This window comes from Neodiprion pinetum, chromosome 2 (genome assembly GCF_021155775.2).
Source record: "Neodiprion pinetum isolate iyNeoPine1 chromosome 2, iyNeoPine1.2, whole genome shotgun sequence".
Classification (NCBI taxonomy): Eukaryota; Metazoa; Arthropoda; class Insecta; order Hymenoptera; family Diprionidae; genus Neodiprion; species Neodiprion pinetum.
The window spans coordinates 15387786-15410499 of NC_060233.1; the positions used below are offsets into that span (position 1 = coordinate 15387786).

The 22714-nt window shown below is 36.4% G+C and overlaps 1 protein-coding gene and 1 long non-coding RNA gene across 7 annotated transcripts; both read right to left on the reverse strand.

Annotated features, from left to right (window-relative positions):
- Positions 1-3112, reverse strand: LOC124212997 (uncharacterized). Of its 2 annotated transcripts, XR_011176386.1 has the most exons (6): positions 2866-3112; positions 2035-2142; positions 1522-1618; positions 1009-1105; positions 496-592; positions 1-79 (listed from the first exon to the last, which is right to left on the reverse strand). It is a non-coding gene; the product is annotated as an uncharacterized lncRNA (long non-coding RNA). The 2 variants fall into 2 exon arrangements; XR_011176385.1 differs by lacking the exon at positions 2866-3112 and having other exon boundaries at positions 2035-2642.
- Positions 3113-8122: 5010 nt separating this feature from the next.
- LOC124212974 (anillin-like) lies at positions 8123-22699 on the reverse strand. Of its 5 annotated transcripts, none has more exons than XM_046613700.2 (19): positions 22197-22699; positions 21148-21274; positions 20880-21080; positions 19557-19729; positions 19050-19391; positions 16311-16938; positions 15475-15770; positions 15288-15387; positions 14211-14440; positions 14024-14134; positions 12666-12865; positions 12458-12593; positions 11604-11859; positions 10715-10879; positions 10397-10620; positions 9718-9888; positions 9414-9636; positions 9176-9320; positions 8123-9088 (listed from the first exon to the last, which is right to left on the reverse strand). In XM_046613700.2, the coding sequence occupies exons 1-19, from the start codon at positions 22212-22214 to the stop codon at positions 8983-8985; spliced, it is 3852 nt and encodes a 1283-aa protein (XP_046469656.1). In that variant the 5' UTR covers positions 22215-22699; the 3' UTR covers positions 8123-8982. The 5 variants fall into 5 exon arrangements, with proteins under 5 accessions (XP_046469656.1, XP_046469655.1, XP_046469654.1 ...); XM_046613699.2 differs by having other exon boundaries at positions 14024-14131; positions 15288-15390; XM_046613698.2 differs by having other exon boundaries at positions 15288-15390.
- Between the last annotated feature and the right edge of the window lie 15 nt (positions 22700-22714).

Genomic DNA, 22714 nt, shown 5'->3' on the forward strand with positions numbered 1-22714 from the left:
CTCCTCGTCCTTCTCCTCGTCCACCTTCGACCACCTTAAACCACCACGAACAACCACCGATAACCACCTCAGGTTATACCTTGAATAGTAATAAATATTTTCAGTATAAGAACACATCGAAAATATTGTGTAAGGTTTAATATAATTGAGTAATTGATTAATTAATTAATTAATAATATAATAAATTGTATAAGCTTATTCATAGCTACTGAATTTGTGCTTGCGCGAAAAATGAATTGAAATAATTTATTGTAAGTATGACAAGTTTGAAAAATTTTAAATACAACATAATTACAATGGCCATGAAATATTATAAGAATATTAATTAATTAATTAATAATATAATAAATTGTATGAGCTTATTCATAACTACTGAATTTGTGCTTGCGCGAAAAATGAATTGAAATAATTTAATGTAAACATGACAAGATTGAAATATTTTAGATAAAATATAATTACAATTGCCATGAAATATTATAAAAGTGTTTTACTCACCGAGCACAAATCCTCGTCCTCCTCGTCCTTCTCCTCGTCCACCTTCGACCACCTTAAACCACCACGAACAACCACCGATAACCACCTCAGGTTATACCTTGAATAGTAATAAATATTTTCAGTATAAGAACACATCGAAAATATTGTGTAAGGTTTAATATAATTGAGTAATTGATTAATTAATTAATTAATAATATAATAAATTGTATAAGCTTATTCATAGCTACTGAATTTGTGCTTGCGCGAAAAATGAATTGAAATAATTTATTGTAAGTATGACAAGTTTGAAAAATTTTAAATACAACATAATTACAATTGCCATGAAATATTATAAGAATATTAATTAATTAATTAATAATATAATAAATTGTATGAGCTTATTCATAACTACTGAATTTGTGCTTGCGCGAAAAATGAATTGAAATAATTTAATGTAAACATGACAAGATTGAAATATTTTAGATAAAATATAATTACAATTGCCATGAAATATTATAAAAGTGTTTTACTCACCGAGCACAAATCCTCGTCCTCCTCGTCCTTCTCCTCGTCCACCTTCGACCACCTTAAACCACCACGAACAACCACCGATAACCACCTCAGGTTATACCTTGAATAGTAATAAATATTTTCAGTATAAGAACACATCGAAAATATTGTGTAAGGTTTAATATAATTGAGTAATTGATTAATTAATTAATTAATAATATAATAAATTGTATAAGCTTATTCATAGCTACTGAATTTGTGCTTGCGCGAAAAACGAATTGAAATAATTTATTGTAAGTATGACAAGTTTGAAAAATTTTAAATACAACATAATTACAATTGCCATGAAATATTATAAGAATATTAATTAATTAATTAATAATATAATAAATTGTATGAGCTTATTCATAACTACTGAATTTGTGCTTGCGCGAAAAATGAATTGAAATAATTTAATGTAAACATGACAAGATTGAAATATTTTAGATAAAATATAATTACAATTGCCATGAAATATTATAAAAGTGTTTTACTCACCGAGCACAAATCCTCGTCCTCCTCGTCCTTCTCCTCGTCCACCTTCGACCACCTTAAACCACCACGAACAACCACCGATAACCACCTCAGGTTATACCTTGAATAGTAATAAATATTTTCAGTATAAGAACACATCGAAAATATTGTGTAAGGTTTAATATAATTGAGTAATTGATTAATTAATTAATTAATAATATAATAAATTGTATAAGCTTATTCATAGCTACTGAATTTGTGCTTGCGCGAAAAATGAATTGAAATAATTTAATGTAAACATGACAAGTTTGAAATATTTTAGATAAAATATAATTACAATTGCCATGAAATATTATAAGAATATTAATTAATTAATTAATAATATAATAAATTGTATGAGCTTATTCATAACTACTGAATTTGTGCTTGCGCGAAAAATGAATTGAAATAATTTAATGTAAACATGACAAGTTTGAAATATTTTAGATAAAATATAATTACAATTGCCATGAAATATTATAAAAGTGTTTTACTCACCGAGCACAAATCCTCGTCCCCCTCCTCCTGAATCACCGAGATTACCCGCAACCACCCCTAACCACCTCCAACGAAAACCGCCAACCACCTCGAGTTATACCTCGAATACTAATAAATATTTTCAGCGTGAGAACAAATCAAAAATAATGTCTACGGTTTGATATAATTTTTTTATCGACGTATTTTACCAAAAAGATTATGAGAAGATTGTAAAGTTATAGACATTTTATTAGCGCACTGACAGCTACTGAATTTGGGCTTGCGCGAAAAACGAATTGAAATAATTTATTGTAAACATGAACCAGGAACCACGGAGCGCTTATCCTGGAAGTCGAGAAATTTTATTAGCGGACTGACAGCTACCGAATTTGGGGTTGCGCGAAAAACGAATTGAAATAATTTATTGTAAACATGAACCGGGAACCACGGAGCGCTTATCCTGGAAGTCGAGTTTCACCGCGTAGCGGACCCGAAGCGCGGGATCCGGGAGGTTGAGAACCCGGTACTCGAAATACGTAGCGGACCCGAAGCGCGGGATCCGGAAGGTTGAGAACCCGGTACTCGAAATTTGCGGAGCGCGACTCTCATCCGTCCGCTCTACTGCGCGGTTGTTTCCAGACTGAGGAATTCGGCTAACTGATTTTGAATTGGTGACGTCACTTTCTGAACATCCGACTTCCAAACTTTGGTTTCGACCTTTAATACTATGTATGATGATGTATGATGTACGTTGTATGATGTACGATGTATGATGTAAGATGTAAGATGTATGATGATATGATATGACGTATAATGATTTCAGTTCTCACATTCCAGACAAGAAATACGCACTTTATCTTTCCTGCCAATTGCAGACTGAAGCGGCTTGGCCCTTCGATCGCCAGGCGTGGACCAAAGATTCATTCTTCAGTTAACGAGTCAGCTAACGAGTCGAAATGTTCTTTGCTCTGAAAATCACGAAAGAAATTCAACTTAACCACGTTAGACTTCTGACGGAAATTTCAACGATTTAAAAAAATGCTGTACTCAATTCTTTGATGCACTGTTCCGACGTAATTTTGCGAGAGAAATCGATTGGGCGCAGTCCCAATACGCTGCGATCAACGCATCAAAAGTTACAGCCAAAAAACGAGAACCTGTGTTTTCGACATTTTTCAGCAGGTGCTTTTTCGCTCGCCGTTTCTCTCCTGTTGGTCCTACGCACTTTTTGCTGTGATTTCTGAGTTCCTTAGGGTCCAATTAGTCTGGTGAGGGTCATTCAAATCACATCCGGGACCAAAATTTTCTGGCTCCAAAATCGAAGAAAAAGTAAGGCTAACCCCTTTGCATTTTTGGCGAAAATTTTCGCGATTTTGAAAAGTGCTGGAATGAATTCTTCCACGCACTATTCCGAAGTAATTTTGCGACAGAAGTCGATTCCGCGCAGTCTCAATACGCTGCGATCAACGCATCAAAAGTTACAGCCAAAAAACGACAACCCGTGTTTTCGACATTTTTCAGCAGGTGCTTTCTCGCTCGCCGTTTCTCTCCTGTTGGTATTACGCTCTTTTCGCTGCGTTTTCTGAGGTCCTGAAGGTCCAATTAGTCAGGTGAGGGTCATTTTACTCGAATCTCAGACCAAAAACTTTCAGCTTCAAAAATGAAGAAAAAGTAAGGCTAACCCCTATGTATTGTTACAAAGGGTGAAATCACCCGTTTTGCCCCCTTTGAATGATCTAGTAGTCATCATAGATAAAAGACGTTTATAAACCTCTTATGTCTTTCAAAAGAATAAGGTTCCTGCGTCAACCAACATTATTGTAAAAACAGTCTTGTTTCAGACTCTAAACGAGAAACACATATTACGCAATTAAAGCTTTTTTCACAACATTTTATTCACGCTCTTGATTTTGACTTGATAATTAAACTCGCGGATCCATATTTATTTCCGTAACGTCAAAGAACGTTACATTGGTGTCAGAAGCGGGATCTTGAGTTTATTTTCATTCGAGTCAATTCATTGCGCGAACTTCAACTATGAGCAATAGTCGAATGACACGCTCTCGTCGAAGGGAAAGTGGCGGAAAAGAACCTTTCATTATGGAAAATCCGCGGGTCCCCGAGACAATCTCATCACTTTTAGTGGACCCTCTTCCAATTCCTTCGGCGGTCTCTCAGATTGATCTACTGAAGATCATGTCCCAACAACGAGAAGCCGCTGAACGTCATCAACAGCAACTTCTTCAGCTGCTTCTTGATCAACAAGAGCAGCGAAAGCAAGAACTCGTCAATCAACGAGAACAACGAGAAAGGGAACTTGCCTCCCAGTTGGAGCAGCGGAGGCTTGATAGAGAAGCTCAAGAACGATCCGAGACCAGTCTTCATGAACTGTTCCGGACGACTGTGGCAGCTCTTCAGGCTGTCCATCAGGTGAACGGCTCAGGAGAACCGGCCGTCACCCCTCGAGGTTCCAGAGTCGTTATTCCGCTTCCCTCTCCTGTTCCCTCTCCTGTTCCCATTCCCGCTGTTCGGGAGGTCCAACATCCAGGACCGTTCCAGGATGTTCGAGACTCAAGGTCTGTGCCTTTTATTAGGGGAATAGATGAATCCCCAATTCGTAGAACAACAGTAAATAATGAGGTCGGCTTTTCCGAGCTTCTATCTCAGGTTCAACATCGTTATTCTCATTTAAGTCAATTAAATAATTCAAGATTTCCTGGGGTTTCTTCTCAGATTAACGATAAACCCTTTTATCCTTTAAAACCGCCAATTTTTGATGGAAAGATTCCATTGGCAGATTATGAACGTCAATTTAACACAATTGCAAAGCATAATCAGTGGGACTCCGCCATGAGGGCCCACAGCCTTGCCTCTTGTCTTCGGACGCCGGCTTTCCTCGTCCTCCTCCTTGTCGACCTCCGCCCACCTCCAACCACCGCCAACCATCTCCAACAACCACTGATATAGAGATAACCACCTCGGGTTATACCTGGAATAGTAATAAATCTTTTCAGTATAAGAATACATCAAAAATATTATGTGAGAATTAATATAAATAATTAGTTAATTGATAATATAATAAATTTTATTAGCGTATTTATAGCTACTGGATATGTGCTTGCGCGAAAAATGAATTGAAATAATTTGTTGTAAACATGACAATTTTGAAATATTTTAGATGAAATATAATTACATTTGCCATCTAATATTATAAAAATGTTTTATTCACCGAGCATAAATCCTCGTCCTCGTCGTCCACCTTGTTCTCCTCGTCTTCCTCGTCTTCCTCTTCGTCCAGCTCGACCACCTGCAACCACCGCCAACCACCTCCAACAACCACCAATAACCACCTCGGGTTATACCTGGAATAGTAATTAATATTCTCAGTATAAGAACATATCAAAAATATTATGTGAGAATTAATATAAATAATTAGTTAATTGATAATATAATAAATTTTATTAGCGCATTTATAGCTACTGAATATGTGCTTGCGCGAAAAATGAATTGAAATAATTTATTGTAAACATAACAAATTTGAAATATTTCAGATGAAATATAATTACAATTAGCATTAAATATTATAAAAATGTTTTACTCACCGAGCACAAATCCTCGTCCTCCTCGTCCACCTTGTTCTCCTCGTCTTCCTCGTCCTCCTCCTCGTCCAACTCCAACCACCGCCAACCACCTCCAACGACCACTGATAACCACCTCGGGTTATTCCTTGAATAGTAACAAATATTTTCAGTATAAGAACGCAACAAAAAAAATCAGTCCTCACAGATTTGAAACCCGATACACAGCAATTTTAGCTGTAATTAAACGACGTCAGTGTCATGTATTCCTATGTATACTATACCGACTACTCACCTACTACAATTTGTTGATCCTGGTCGTTCGGTTTATTTTTCGGATTCAAAATGTTAGAAGCATGCAAATTGGTTTGATAGTACAAAACATGATGTTTTCAATAATCAAACTTGTAAACTTCAAAATTAGTCCGGAAGGTTAAAACTCATCAGGTCAAGGACCTGGATAGCCAGAACTACAGAGCGCTTGTCCCTGAAGTCGAGTTTCACCAGGTATCCGACCTGGAGCGCCGGAACCACGGAGCGCTTGTCCCGGAAGTCGAGTTTCACCAGGTAGTGGACCTGGAGCATAAAAACTACGGAGCGCTTGTCCTGGAACTCGAGTCGCACCAGGAAGCGGACCCGGAGTGCAGGAACCACGGAGGTAGAGAACCCGGTACTCGAACCCGGTACTCGAATTCTGCGAAGCGCGATTCTCGTACTTCCGCTCTACTGCGTGGTTGTTTCCAGACTGAGGAATTCGGCTAGTTGATTTTCGTGTACATAGATCGATGACGTCAGGAGAAAAAAAGTTTTGGGTGACTTCACTTTCTGAACATCCGAAGATTCGAACATCCAAACTTTGGTTTCGAACTTTAATACTATGTATGATGTATGATGATATATGATGATATGATATGATATAGGTATAATGATTTTAGTTTTCACCCTTCAGACAAGAAGGCGAGGCCCTTCGATGGTCAGCCGTTGACTCAAGATATATTCTTCAGTTCACGGGTCCGCTAATAACGCTGCCGTTCTGCGACAGTTGGATGATAAAAATTTTTGCTCGTACCTTTCAAATGTGTGTTAAAATACACTAGAAGTTTTAAGAAGCTTCGTTCTATCTCTCCCTATCAAAAAATAATCGCCGACAATCACCTTTTGAGGTCTTTAAATCAGGCCATTGCGTTAAATACTGTCTCATATACGGAGCATCCATTTCATCTCGATCAAAATTGGCGCATCCGTGATGTATTACAGTTACTCTGAATTTTTTTCCATACGAACACTTTCCGAAAAATAATTCTGCTTCTCTACCGAACGTAGATACTTGACTTGCGACTAGCTAAAACAGCGTTTCGATTCTATGCCTACGAAAATTCAAGAGCGAGAGAGCAAATGAAAAGTTGTTAGAATAATTACGAATATTGATGTTATAGAATACATGGCGGAGCAGGGGGACGAAGAGGACGAAGGTGGTCGGAGATGTTAGGAGGTGGTAGGGGGTGGTAGGAGGTGTTCGTAAATGGTAGGAGGTGGTAGGAGGTAGCCGGAGATGGTAGGAGGTGTTCGGAGGTGGCAGGTGTTTGGTAGCGGTTAGAAGTGATCGGCAGTGGTCGAGAAGGACGATGACGACGAGGATGACGAGGAGGTGGGGCAGAGGAGGAGGAGTACGAGGACGGGGACGAGGATGACGAAGGTGGTCGGAGGTGGTTGACGGTGGTTGGAGGTGCTCGGAGGTTGTTGCGGTGGTTGGCGGTGGACGTCTTCCCACGGGGATGATCGAGCTGATCGACATTTCTAAGTCGCAGTCGTTAGCTAATGTTAGAATTTTTCGAATTGATTCGGGTTAAAAAGAGAACGAGTATTATAGTTCTGATGAAGTGCATTCAGATGTGAATACGACAAGCGATGCTGTATTACGATCTGAATTTGAAAAGAATATTAAACAAAACAAAAACGAGCTCCAAGCGCGTAATGACGAATTTAGTGAACGACACAGTTACTCGTAGCGATATCATACGACGACTTTAAAGATCTCTTCACAGAAGACGAATCGAGCACTACGATTATTCGGGATAATATATTGATAGAGACGATGCGAGAACCGTTGATAAAACGATACGATCGAGCTATAGCGGAGCAATTTTCAGCATCTGTACCCACAGCTATCTTCTATTATAACATTTTCACGTACTCTAAGCAACTCTAGGGTGTTCTTCTTTGAGGTGTTCTGGTGCAATGTTTTAACCAACGACGAGCGATACATGACAAGAAAGCGCCCTGACCATCGCCTGCTAGTCAGCTGACCCAAGAGCCATAATCAAATGAAATTATGAATTCATTTTCAACTTTAATGAAATCAATTTTATGCAATTTTTTTTAAAGCGAATTTTTGCAGTAAATTATTATTTTCATGTCACCTATTGCTCAACATGTGCAACTCGAGTTACCTCTGCAGAAGCGTATTGCAAATTCCGCTTATAAGGATGTACTAACACAAAATATAATTCAAGTATTATAGGTAAGTGAACTTAACGTTATGTAATTGTTGGTTGTCTTTTATTTACAATCAGCTCAGTTGAATCGTGATGATTTTTAATGATCAGTTTCAAAACAATTGATTATCTGGTATTACTACCATGTTAGAGAATGGTATCAAAATATGAATATATTCGTATAATTTTTCTACATATGTACGTATGTATAACGAAATAAAAATTATATGGGTATTTATCTCAAGAAATATATTATACTAGGATACGAAAAGTTATTTTTGTTATTGTAAAAGATCGTGTGATAGAATGAATTGTTCCCAAAAGTAGGCTATCATATTTTTCCTACAGTGGTAAATAAATAAAGAAAAACTTGTTTCATCATTGGCTGTAAAAATCGTCGCTCTGCTGTGACAATAGTTGATATTAAGAATTCGAAAATATCAAGAGATTTTTCCGAATACGCGAAGAGAATATAAACGATATCAACGATGATCTATGAAAGTATATGTCATTCATATAAAAGACATATTTAACTCGTGATCTACAGTTGAAATATTTTTACTTCTTCTGGAAATATCTCCTTTAATTCGAAAACAAATGGATATCAGTTTCGATTATCAAATCTGATAAAAAAAAAATATCAAAAATTGATGATCGAATGCATTCAATTTCTGTTCAAAAAGGCACAGTTTTTGACACAGTGCAGTGAATTTAATACAACCATGCCACTTTTATCCTCAAATCATGAAAGTATCAGCCTGAAGGTAGATGAAAATCTGATGGAGAACTATTTAAATCGATAATTCTATTTTAACAGACCTTCCATCATTGACAAATATTTACAATATACGAAAGCCCGTGCGGCAATCGGATAGTTTTCAAAATAACCATTCCAATCATGACGATGATGTGCCACCCCAGGCGCGCATCAGGCTCAATGTCTTGTTCAATTTTGAGCACCATTCAAGTCTCTCTTCCTTAGTATCCGCTGATAACAAATGCCTGCAAACATTCATGCATTTCAATGTTATATAGCTACGCTTTAATTTTACAAAGAAAAGAATTAATTGCTGTTAATATAATTCGAACCTTATTATTGTCTGTGACCCCATTCTAACCATGACCAAAGTTGCCAAGTCACCCGGTTCAGCGGGCCTAATTGTTTCCAACAAAAAGGTATTTGGTCGGGCGCAAATGTCCCGTGACACTAAACCAACGTCGATTGTTGACACACCTACGACATTAAATAATGAATTATCAAGACGAGCTGCGTATTTTGTCGTCGAATTATCGCAATAAATTGGAAATGGATGACAAATTAATTAACCTTGCAAGTCCAGACTTCCAATAGGTGTTTTCTTGCGTTCATCGTCGGGATACTTCCAGTAAGATAACGCTGAACCTTTGAGGAGGCACCATCTTCGATGCCACGCACCAAATCCGGAGACATCGTCAAACATCGATAAAAATCCCCGATGCTCAACAGAAACCGAAAGTTCGCATGACACGTGCATTTGAAGTCGTCCTTCTAATGGGGACGACTGTGGCACCTGAATTTGATAATCAAAATTATTTAGGTGATAAATTATAGAAACTAGACAACTTCGATGCGGTTTATAAATCTGCCATACTTTGTTCAGGGTCCACTGCTGTCGCTGCACCTCTCTCAGGCTGAATATGACATAACCGGTGAGACTGAAAGCCGGCGATCGCACGGCAGAAGGCCCAGCAGGACTTTGAACCGAAGGCATTAGCAATCGGCTTTCCTGTTTCAAAAGTTTTTTCGGCGTTTTTCCGGAACCCTGCAAATCGAATGACATTTAACATGAGTTACAATATATTGAATGAGAAATATGTCGATCAATACAAATTTCCAACGAAAATCAACAAAATGCTTTAGTCAGTCTTTACCGAGCAAGCAAAATGTCACTTATTTTGACTACTATCAAAACCTAAGCATCACTGACGTGACGATGCCGCAAGTAACATAAATCTACATGCAATACCGCACAAATTTTGTTAAAAACTATTTAATTTTATGCAAGAACAACACCAAAAAATGTATTTCTACAAATAATGGTAATTACATTACAGGGAGACACTATTTGGCATTGCTGTTGTATAAAACAAATATATTTTTCGATATCTGTATGTGGTATTGCACATGAAATAACGCTGGCTGCGAGGTTTTGGGGTCAATGATGCGTAAATTCTCATGATAACCAAAATAATTGCCATTGAACGTATTTGGTAAAGACTGGCTGTTCCACCATTCGACTTAAAACAAAAGAGAGAAATAGTTTTAGCTACCTTTTTACTATTGTGAATATGATACTTGATCTCGTGTGGAAGAACTTCAGCCCTCGTTTCAAGGGAATAAAGTTCGAGCGTGATTTTAAAATCGCTGTAAAGATCCTGGAGTTTTAACGTCGACGAAAAACGAAGACAAGAATCACCAGGCTCGGCATCGACTACGGGCGTTGCTACAACATGATCCAGATGACGTACAAGGCATACGAAGTGGTAACAATTCGCTGTAACAGTGAACGGTTTTTAGTTAGTATGAAATACAGACAAGAATGATGAATCTTTACCTCAGCGTCTCAAACGGAATACAAAACATATTACCTGCGTCCATGTTGCGGAAATAATTCTGTTTCAAGGGCAGCGTTATTGCGGATATGGTCAAAGAGCCACATTCTTGCAGCTCCGGTGAGCCTGGAATGGCAGGCCTCAATGTTCCTTCTACTTTCAACCTCTGAACCTCGTGAAGTGCAGCTTGCCGTCTGTGAGCTGTGAAAAACGAGTTGGAGAATTCAGGTTGAAGCATAGAATAATTACGAATCTACTCATCATCAAAAATCAGGGCTGTACGAATAATTCGAAATCACGGACAATTCAATAGGAATCGAATAGTTCAAGTTTTTTAATAATTTGAATTTCTCGAATCATTCGGTAAGAAGCGCAAATTTTCGATTTTTATCGTAAATACCTACGACAAAATGCCCCAATAATTCAGTTGTAACCTCAAACATACGAATTTTTATTATTATTTTTTATCTAAGTTGGTTCGGATTTTAAAATTTTTGTTATTTCTGTAGTTTGACAATTGTTCGAATTTATTTATCTTTCAACTTGAAATGTTCTCATGAATTTTGAAAAGTTACACTGCATTTGCTGTTAAAAAAATGTTTGACAGTCAAACCTTTCATTCCACTACGTACTTTCAAGTCAGGAGTGAGAAAATGGAGAATTTGATATTCAGCCGAATAATGTCAATAACTCGAACTGATTAAATCACTGAAATAATTTGAACCATTAAAGTTACTCAAATAATTCGAATTATTTGAGAATTACTCAAACTACTGAAATTATTCAAAGTATTCAAACAATTAGAATTAAATAAACAATTTGAACTGTTTGAATTATTCCAATATTCGAATATTCAGTTCGACTCGACCACTATTCAGACAACCCTATCAAATGTCGAAGTACGATTTAGCCAATGGCTACTCACTGGCGACGAGCAACAGCCTTTCCCCTTCAACTTGTTCTCTAGAACCGCTGAATTCGACGGTAGCATTGCACAAGTTCAAAGCCTGGCTCGCCTGGCTTATTACCGTCTGTTGTTTGCACACCTCTTCTAGGAGGTGCTTCACCTTCTCTTGCACAAGCACATATTCATCCCTTTCATTGAATTGAGACGATGAAGTGGTCGTTGTAAGTTCCGGCTCTGGGATTCGAGTCACGTGACGAACGGGAGTTTTAGGAGTCTGAAATTTAATAATTTGCGCCAAGCGTTAAATACGGTAAAGATCGAACACAGTTGCGACGCTTTCTAGAAACCGGCAAAACCGGAGAAACAATAGCGTGAATGTTCCGGCTCGGAATTTACGTCCACTAAAGTTTTGAAAATACAGTATCTGTAAAAGTGTGGGCTATGTAACAAAGAACACGTACTTGGATGTCCGATTTTTCAAATATCGCCTCGTTACTATGAACGTTGCGTTAATTGGGTCTTCGCATTAGATGAACCCAAAGTAATATGCACACAAGATACAATCGAACCTCACTAACTTTGCAGTATATACCATAGTATGGGTAATGTCATATTGTTTTAGTTCTGTATAGTATAGTACAGTGTAAGATTACTTCTGTTTGCTAATAATATTCATATTTTTGAACATTTTTTTTAGTAGAGATTTTAGTTAGTTCTTTGAATTTCAATGAATTGTATTTGTTTCGATTATGGTTTACTTTAAAAAGCAAAAATACGACTTAATTATTCGACTGAAAAACCTAGATAAGGCGGGGAATAGTGTAACAAAAAAATAGTTTCAACCCCGTAAAATCAAATTCACGAATATTTACCTGAGACTGTTGTCTTCTGTAAAAACTGACGCTGTGCATCAAAGGCAAGTGATTATCTCCTTCGACTACATATTGTTCACCTTTTCGCGGTGATGATCTAGGCGTCGCGATTTTGATCGGAGAACGGTAAGACTGCCTGTGAAGTACAGATGAAATATAAAGAGACTAAAGCCAGTTTCAACACATTCAGACCTCAATCGCTACTTACCCTTGAGTATATTTGAAGCTGTGTGAAGTAGCTGAAGGACTTTTTCCTGCACGGTTTAGTTTAGGTGGAGTCGGTCCTTCCGCTCCTAGACCTGCGTTTTGCTCATCTTGAAGAGCTAAACACCCGTCCAAATACTCGTCCATTTCCTCGAGCACAGAGATGTCAGATGTCGTACTATCTGGATCTGGATCTATTGATCGCTGCAAAATTTATAAGTGTTCAATTCGGCATTATAATATGACCTTCAAGATTACTGCATCTGAAAAAATGAACTTTAGCAAGCAGTAGCTTCGGAACGATATTCTGAGAGCAAAGTTGCATATTACTTATTTCTTGTTCGGTTGATTGTCTAGTACTTATATCATTATTTTTTAAATAAGGACACAAGACCGTTTTTCACTCAATTAGTACTTTAGCAAGTAGTAGTTTTGTAACTATATATCACACGTTCACATGATGTTGGCACAGAATTCAGCATTCAGGCCATTTAATCTCCATCACGAACTTCCTTGACTTTTCTAGGTTTATCAGGCAAAAATCTCACCATTTTCAGGACTAATGCGAATAAATTAATTATTGCAAATCGAAAAAAATTTACGTATTTTCCATATATTTTTTTTTGTATTATGAAAGTACAAACTGTCACTTGGTAGGTAATATTTAGAAATATTCAAAGTTTGAAGAGAACCTTTCAGTAATAGTAAAAATATTTGTAGTCAATCTAATTCATCTAAAGCTTAAAAAAATTATGGGACGTATTTATCTGAAAAAATATATAGTAAATGATTCCCTAACTTCCTGCAAAAGCCCCTAACACTTTTCTGACTATTCTAGAATTTCAGAATTCCATGACATTTACAGTTTTTACAGAATTCTCCGACCAGTGGCCACCCTGGCATTGCATATACAATAGTTATATGGAAGTAAAGTTTCTTCATATACAGAGGACTTATCAACATCTTTTTGATTACTTCCCACCAGTTAAAGTAAAAAACTAGTTGATTGATTGACGAATTTTGACAAAAGCTATGGTTTGCTAAAGTACTAATTTTGCGAGAAACGGAATTTGTATTAATCTATGGTTAAAGGGAAAAAAAAAATGAACGGAAAAGTGCAAAGCTTGTTGAATCTCGTTTCTGCAAATACGGAAATCTGGAAGGTAATTATCATAATTTATACCAACCAAACACTTCACGATTTTAGAGACTGAGATACAGGCTTGAGAAGTTTCCCTGCATATTAAATATGCTTTACTTCACAAGTCAAATCTTTGATAGGTTACAAGTGTGAATAAACAAATGAATATTTGAAAAAAAAAACGTTCACATCCACATGTTTATTCATCACAGCTGACTCACCTTTTTATTCAAGACGGACTGTTCACTCACTACTCTAAGTATGCTTCTCCCAAGGCTAGTATTACCGATACCTTCACTTTCTTCAGTACTGTCATATTCTGTATCTTCCTGCTGATTACAAATTGATATTATTGATCCAACTAATTGAACAATCCTGCGAGACACTAATTGTGCGCTGTATCTTTACCTCAAGATAGTATTCTGCCTCCGTTTCAGTCTCTGTCTTTTCATCTAGCGTCGCAGTTTCTGCTTCTGTTTCCCCAACGGTGTATTCCGTTTCTCCCTCAGTTTCCGTTTCCGTCAGCTCGTTATCAGAAAGATTAGGATAAAGGTGTCCTGCCTTTGGCGGAGACACTCGAATTCGTTTGACGTCTGACTGAGTCTTGTTTTGCTGCAGTTTCGGCAAACTTTTAGCCACTATAGAATCATTGAAAAACGTACAATGAATTCATGAATAATTAGTTGGCGAGTTCGAGAATATGTGTAAATCAACTCGAAGTTTTGTTAAAACAACATCATGACTAAGTGAAGAGTTCAAAAATATAACTAAAAGTCATCAATTTGAATATAATTTTAAAAGTTTATATGTGATCTACAAAAAAAATGTGTACACATTGAATTTCATCTGCAAACATCCTGTTATTAACATCGCAGTAATCGATTTAATCTAGAATTTGTTAACGAAAATTTAATATACTTTATCCAACTCAGGTGAACAATAAGTCATTGTATTCATACATGAATATGCTACAAATCGTCTTCGACAGATTTTAATATTCCTCTCGCCGATTGGTAAAAAAAATCTGCTATATACAATCGTCATAATTTAGAAATGATAAGCTGGCGATTTAACTCTAAATAAATTAATATCATCCAAACTCCAACTTAGATATTTTACGGAGAATTCATGCACGATAAAATAAGTTTAAAAATCTTAATACAATAATCTAATAAAATTGTTAATCTGAATTAGACAAGCAGTGTAGATTTTTTTATGAAAAATTGAGAGAATAAAGTTACTTCTCTTAAGTTAACATAATAGGATATTTATATTTAAAAAGTCAGCGTGTGAATCTAGCTGCTAGATTTAAAATTATTTCCCATGTCATAGGAACCTTTTTGAGGTATGTGTAACTAGATCAGTTTTAGCGACTTTTTAAACCATTATTCTAACACGTTTTTGTTCTGATCACTTTTTCGGTCTAACTGTATGAATTTATGAACCTGAATAAATTCGCAGTGAAAAAAACGTGACTCTGCTTACCCTGCCTCTTTACAGGAGACGATTTTACTATGATCGGAACACCGTTTGTAACACTGTCCTGCAGATGGCCAAGCGGAGGTGGAGGAGGCGGTGGGATTGTCTCCTGAATAAATAAACACTCTAAATTCAATCGAACAACAACAGTATTAACTTCGAAGTCAGATTTTGACAAGAATTTCATTCATACCGAAGCAGGCGTCGGCCTAACTGGACAAACTGGTGAGTTTTTTGGGGAGTTAGGCTTTCCATCACTGCTTTCGCTAGTCCTGATGCAAGAACCGGCAGCAGCTTGGGCCATTTCTTTGTTACGATTAAACCGTGACCTCAGCATTTCTAGCTCTCGTTGTCTCTCATTTTGTGAATTCCGCAAAATGTCGTTCTCCAATTCTTGCGTCTGACCACCGTGTTCAAATAAAGCACGTTGAGCTATTACTTTCTTACTCAAAACATCAGCTTTACTGTGCGCAGATGAAGCCGTCTTTTCTGGAAGATTAAATATTCCACATTTAAGGGAGTGTACATGAATAAAAGGCTGAAAAAGTGGATGAATTTCAAGATTTTTCATTCCAATAACCAATTATTTGATTAGTAAGTAGTTCGAACTCCATTCGCGAATGTTTTCCATTTGAATAAATTAATAGAAAGCATCGTATTGATAATAACGTCAACCATTTCGCTTGGTGACAGGTTTTGCGATCATCGCGATATCTCCAAAAGAACACAAAGGATTGACTGCAAATTTAGACAGAATTCTCGGGTACATTATCCTCTTTGCTACGATTTGAAGCTTTTTCATTTCGTTTATTTAATAAAAGGGCCACCGTTTGAAGCTTAAGTTCAATCTTCAGACTTTTAAATAACATAAGCCCCAATCAAATTGAATAATTGTTTGTCAAAATATAAATTTTCAAAATTAAGCCATCTGTTCAGCCATCCACTCGAACATACGCTTTCAATGTATTAATATGCGAACATTTAATTTAGATTTTCAAACACAAAAACGAAAATAAAATGGGTATCTACCTTCAGGTGTGTGATGTGACTTCTGTGGATCTTTCTCTTCCAATTGCTTTTTGGAAACAGACATCGATAGCGGCGCCTTTGGGATCAGAGGAGCTTCTCCTTTGTTTCGCTCGAACAGAGCCATTCTCTCAGACAGGGTCATTTCGGCAGGATCCTTCTTCTTGGGTTCCGTGGCTTTAGACTCGAACATGGAAGCCTTGCTCAATACCGAACCTGGCGACTGAATCGGGCTTTTAGGTGAAGAATAGCCGAATTTTGGAGTTAACGAAGTATTCGGGATAAGGTTACTGTCACTACTCGTGCTGGAGCTTACACTCTGTGTATTATTTTCTGGTGTTCTATTATTTTTATTAATGCTAGCATGCGAGGTTTTTGTAGGACTCCTAGAAACGTTCTTATCGTCGCTCGGTTTTTTCCCTTCTATGTGATCATTTCCATCAAACTTGGAATTAGAAGATATCACTTTAGGCAGTGATCTTTTATCCACATCCGATAATTGTTGGTCGTTATTCGACCACTTGAACGCGGCCGACGATTTCCCCGAATCTGAATTGGATCCCTGGGAACAACCCTTATAGTCATACACAAGGCGAGAATTGCTGGTAGTACGAGTAAAACCTTGAGCCTCCTGGAAAACACCGTTGTGAAACCTATACTTTTTCTTCAACGGCTTTTTAAGACTTCTGTTTATTTCCATCGACCTCATTTATGAATTACCAGTCCACCAAGCCGTCAGTTGCAAAAAAGATTCAGAGCACAAAGAAAGTATCACCCATTTTGAGGACAGTAAGATCAGACCTAACATTTAGGAATTGAGAAAAAAAACCGTCAAATAAATCTTTAACTCTATCTGGTATTGTCTGCACCAATGATAATCAACACTAAAATAAATAAATTCGAACAATAAAAGTTAGAATATAAATAATTTGCGAAAAGGTTTTAAAATTAGAATGTTTAGAACCATTAAAATCTGATGCTTTATATCCGAATCTGATGTTTTCAGGCTTATTTTATTTACTTTTAAGTAATTTTAAGTAGAAATTTTACAAGAGCGCATAAAACATATTCGTAAAAGTTCGCTATTACAGATGCTGTTAAACAATAAATTTGCTCATTATAATGGTACTATAATGAAAGATTTGTCAAATATTTTTTAGACAATAATGTACTAGAATTTAATCATTTTGGACGTTCTAATTATGAAACCTTTTCTCAAATTGTTAATATCTTAGCTTCTGTTATTCAAGTTCTTTCAGAATCATTTGCAATAGTGAATGCTTAGTAGGAATATTAGTTCATTTGTGCTCACCATGTTGACATAAATAATAATACTGAAGATTTTTAAAACTGTTTTTTCTCTTCTCCTAACTTTTCTTTCAAACACTACAACCTATTCAGGGTTCGTACGCTTTTTGGAATCTGAAATTCCCTAACTTTTCCAGGTATTTCAGCCTGAAAAGAGGATTTTTCCAGTAAGCTTTCAAGAAATATTCCGTTGATGATTAACAATTTTTACACACATTAATATTAATACCTCCAATATTGCCTAGTAAATATCTTATTTTCTGACTATCAATTTACAAATAAAAGCCTGTGATTTTCTGTAATAAAAACATGAAAAAAGGCTTGGTATGAAGTAATATACTTGGAATGTATGAAGTGGTGCAACGAAATAAAATTTTAAGTTTAATTTTATTTTTTGCTGAAGATTGATAGTACTTTGTATAAAAACGACTTCATTTCTTTGACAGATTCAAAATTCCAATCTTATTTTCGATATTCCCTGACTTTTCCCTGCTGTGAGAAAGTCCCTAAATTTATCCAGTTTTCCAGGTTTCCCCTGTGCGTACGAACCCGGCAATTCAGCCTTAATCAACACTTGAAAATATTTTCAATCAATATACTTTTTCCAAACAACACCATTTCCCAAAGCATTAAATTGTGTTAAGGGGACATTATACATTAATCTATTACTATGTGATAATAGTATTTTTTTACTGAAAGTGTCCAAGCATTTTTCATTTTCCCACTACCTCAAGTTTTCCACATGCTTTCTAGTTATTCAAGCTGCCCTGACGTTATGCTACTTTCCTCACAGGAGAGTAACTCACGTTCATTTTTTCAACAAACATCAATTACTTATAAAAATCACGTGACACCTCACATAAGGAATTAACGCAAGCATTAATGCGGAAGCACATGAAACTTTATGTGGTACTCTGGAAAGTAACAGTAATCTGTTCGTGATCTGATATAATCTAGAATTTTTTGTCAAACTACATTGTAACAACCATAAGTTGGTTGACAAAATTTGATACAGGCTTTAATCAGGTTTTTCAATTGATTAGTGATGAGTTAAAATGTGGATAAAGTTATTTCCAAGCAGTGTGTTGAACAAAAATTTGCATCATATTATTTCTTGAATTTTCTGCCTGCCAGACATGTTTTTTCTTATCTAAATTTAATCCAATCAAAGGCCGAACTTGTGAGAAAATTTTAAAAGTGATTCCTGGTTAAATTAATCATTTCCGAATCAAATAAGACACGAAACAACAAATTCTTCTTTGATGAAAAAAATATACCACTAAAATTATAAGGGCAGTTGAAATGAAGCATTCAAAAATTTCTTAAGAACCGTCATGAGAGCACATTCAACCAAACAAATTTATATTGGGATAAGCTACAAGTCCATGAGAGAGATGCAAAGTTTTGACATTGCGGATTAAACTTTACCCTTACCAGGGTTTCGAGCACAGCTTGATCCCATTTGAGTTGCTTGGTAGGGCTACCCTTTCCTCGACTAACTTGCGTACTGCTGGATGATCCGTTCGAATTGATTTGCTTTGATATGCTGCTCGTACTTGGCTTTTTGGATAGCCCGCTAGTGCTTGACATCTTGGATAATCCAGTTGGACTTTGATGCTTCAACAATCCGCTTGTACTCGGTTGTTTAGATAATCCGCTTATACTAGGTTGTTTAGATAATCCGCTAGTACCTGGCTGAGGCTCGCCGCTGCCATTTCTTACTTGCTCATTGAACTTAGCTTGAACCTTTGAGGCTTTACTTTCGACTGACTTTATCTGTTCAACAACATATTTAACTCAATTACCAATTTGCATGAAGCAGTAGCTTATCATTGATCATAACTTAGCGTCCGAAAGTGATCCACATTCAGTACTTTCCTCTCTCTTTTATGATAAAAACAATGTGAACATTTCAGTACAAGTATTCGTCAAGTTTCTCACCAGTGTTGGATGAGATAGGTCATCCTCCCAATTGTTTATCGTAGAAGCCAAAGCAGCGAGTCTGCCCAATCTTGCACCTGGCTTAGCAGCTTTTCGATCGGTCGACTCTTCTTCAATTGCAAATTTTTCCTCTGTTCTGTGAATTGGCGAACTCAACTCACGGCTGCAATCCTCTGAAGAAATATGTGTTCAAGTAATTCGATACATCACATTTGCAATCCTCAAAGCTATACTAAAATACTGTTCACTATTTTCTAATATAAATCAAAACTCCAAATGAATCTTAACTACTGAAAAGAATAGGTAATAAAAAGATTGAAAGTTTACGATATTCTGTCCTGAAATTTCTCGAACAGGAAAAAATTTTTTACATCCAAGTTTTGATGGTTGTCAGATTTTATTATTGTTATTAGGATATCTCATTGACTTAGATCTGATTTTTCTGTTCACTTCAAGTCATAAAACTTAAGTCACAAATCATTACTTTCGTTTCGCAGGCAACAGATATTTTCAGAAATTTTCAGTAATTTCTAAAAATTTACTCAGAATGCATATTTCTAAAAGATTTTCTATTTCGCTTAAAATATTTCAGACAAATTCGCATAAATTCCTAGGAGTTGTTCCGAAGTATCTCAATTTCTGTGCAGAAAATTAATTTCAACAGGTTTAACGAAAAACTTCGATATTTCTTAAAAATTACTGTCAAAAATTTTCACACTTCTAGTTTGACTAAAATTATTGTTTTAGATATATCCAGATTTTTCAATGGCATTTCAGAAACATTCATATGCAACTGTTTCCTATGAAATTCCATACCGAAGTATGCTCAAAAAATATACAGGAACACCAGAAATCCGATTTTTTCAGATTTGTAATGCAAAATGGAGTTTCAAAAAAACTTGAGTTTCTCATAGAAATTGGTACAATTTTCACCTCTAACTTCACTTGGGCAGAAACAGTCTAGAAGACAAAAATCTCAAGTTTATCAGATCTTTAAAAACTCTATGGAATTTCTTCCAAATCCCTTAGACTGATAGAATAATTCAAACTATTCCAGAAGTACTACAGAATTTTGCTTAGGACAGTTCAAAAATTAGATATATTTCTGAAAAATTCATTTAAAAAATTCTGAGAACTTTCCAATAATTCTCTCACTTGGGAATATAGTGATAATTAAAAGGTATGAGATATTGTGATCGGTACTTATTACAGATAGATGCTATGGCATCTGCCATAGTAGTACCATATCTATATTGTATGCAGGAACCAGTTTATGATATCAATGTGTGTAGGTGTGACAGCACCAACCAAGCAACAACTTACCAGAGTATAGCTTGCCCAGCCTTTGTAGCTTGGATCTGACACCGGATATTTGAGTCTCTCCATTCTCTTTGTTGGATACTTTGCCTTCTTGTGTTGTGATAGGAATTTTAGTAGGAGAAAATTTTCTCGGTGATTTAATCGGCGATTGCTTAACGGGAGAATCTTTAACCACTGGTTTAGCTGCCACATTGTGTTCCAGTACTAAAAGGCACAATACAACATCAAATAATGCAAATTGAACATGAGAGACATAAATGATTTAACGTACCTGGAGCCTGTGCCAGAATGGCATTAGCATCCTTCAGTGGACTGCGCCTCTTTTTGGGATCATGACCAGCATTTGACAATTGCGTGTCTAATTTTTCTCTCCTTGCTTTCGCACGCTCCAACATTCGCTAAAGTAAGCCAAAAAAACTCGGATATCATAATTCACACGATGATGGTAGTAGATCAGCATAATAAAACAGTAAGAGGTATAATTCTGTACTTTTCTCACATCTATTTAGATTTTTCATACATGCAGAAGAAACATAAGGGATTATTTTCCTTAATTAGCAAGTACAAAATCTGGCCAGGAAAGTTTTGAGCAGCTAAAATAATGAAAAGGGGTCTGAGACCTAGTAGTTGAGATTGATAAGGTTTAATTTAACTAAAACAATATTGTCTGAACACAGAGGAGCAGAAAAAATCGAGAAAAGCCCAGTCGTGGACAACAAATTTAATAGCACCATATCTTTGTTTTTAACCAAGAAGTGTGAAAAATGTGTCAAACAAATTCGAGAGCCTTTGATTACTGTCTAGACAAAGTAAGCTTTATTGTAATTAGACGAATTGGTGTCCGCAGAATGCAACAATAACCTAAAATCTCGATCTATGTTAAGGGTTAATTGCTTTATATTTACACTTGATTCAACTCAATTCGATCAAGACTAATTTCGCTTTGTGTTAGTATTGCTGAATAAGATTAAACCACAGAGAAATGTAACAGTTCATATAAGTTTAAAGTTCATAACGTTATCCTAACGATGCATATTCATGTGAAATAGTTATTTCACAAAATTAGTATGGTTTGAAATTCAATAAGACGTGACAAAACTATGCAGACTCAGATTTTGCAAACCCAACTTCTTCGAAGTCTTTCTAAACTGTCAAGATAGTAAGAGTTTTTCAATCGTGAAATTATTGGGACCAGGCTACCTGGTTCATAAATTTTATTTAGGATCACAACGGTCAACACGTGTTTGTATCTTACAATCCTATTCAATTCCAGACAAATAATGCCTCGGATCAGGTATAATTCCGCATAGCGTCGCTTACCTGAGTGAAGGGATCCATTGTTTAATTTTGGGCAGAAATTTAGAAAATTTCAGCACGCACGCTTGGAATCGTGACCCGACGTTTTCCGTCCTACGAAGAGCTCAGAGCGACGCGAATATACTTATTTATCTCGGGAAATAAGTGCAATAATATCAACGCACGCCGCGCCCTTCGACCGAACTCTTCAAACTGTCAACAACCGTTGCATTCAAATGCAACCGCCATTTTACGCGTTACTACGCTCACTGAAGTGGGATCACCGATGAAATTCAAAACGTCAATATCTCCTTCGATTCTGATCATAAACTTGTCGAACTTCACAGTTGTGGAAAGAACTTCATCGGTTATTTATTATCCTTTTTCAAACGAGATACGAGTTTGTCTTCCAATGTACCGGCCCGTGCAATTTGTTGCGACGATATATTTTCCGAAGTTAAACGTGATCTTGCCGTTCATTTGGGTACTGAATACCGACTCAATACTGACTGCTCGTTCATTCGCATCCTGTATAGAGCCCA

Excerpts from the sequence above, each read along its gene's own strand:
- LOC124212974 (XM_046613698.2), bottom strand. Across the intron at positions 14,135-14,210 it reads AGGCAGAATACTATCTTGAG|CAGGAAGATACAGAATATGA; the intron begins GTAAAGATACAG and ends ATTTGTAATCAG. Across the intron at positions 10,880-11,603 it reads AAGGCTGTTGCTCGTCGCCA|CTCACAGACGGCAAGCTGCA; the intron begins GTGAGTAGCCAT and ends CGTTTTTCACAG.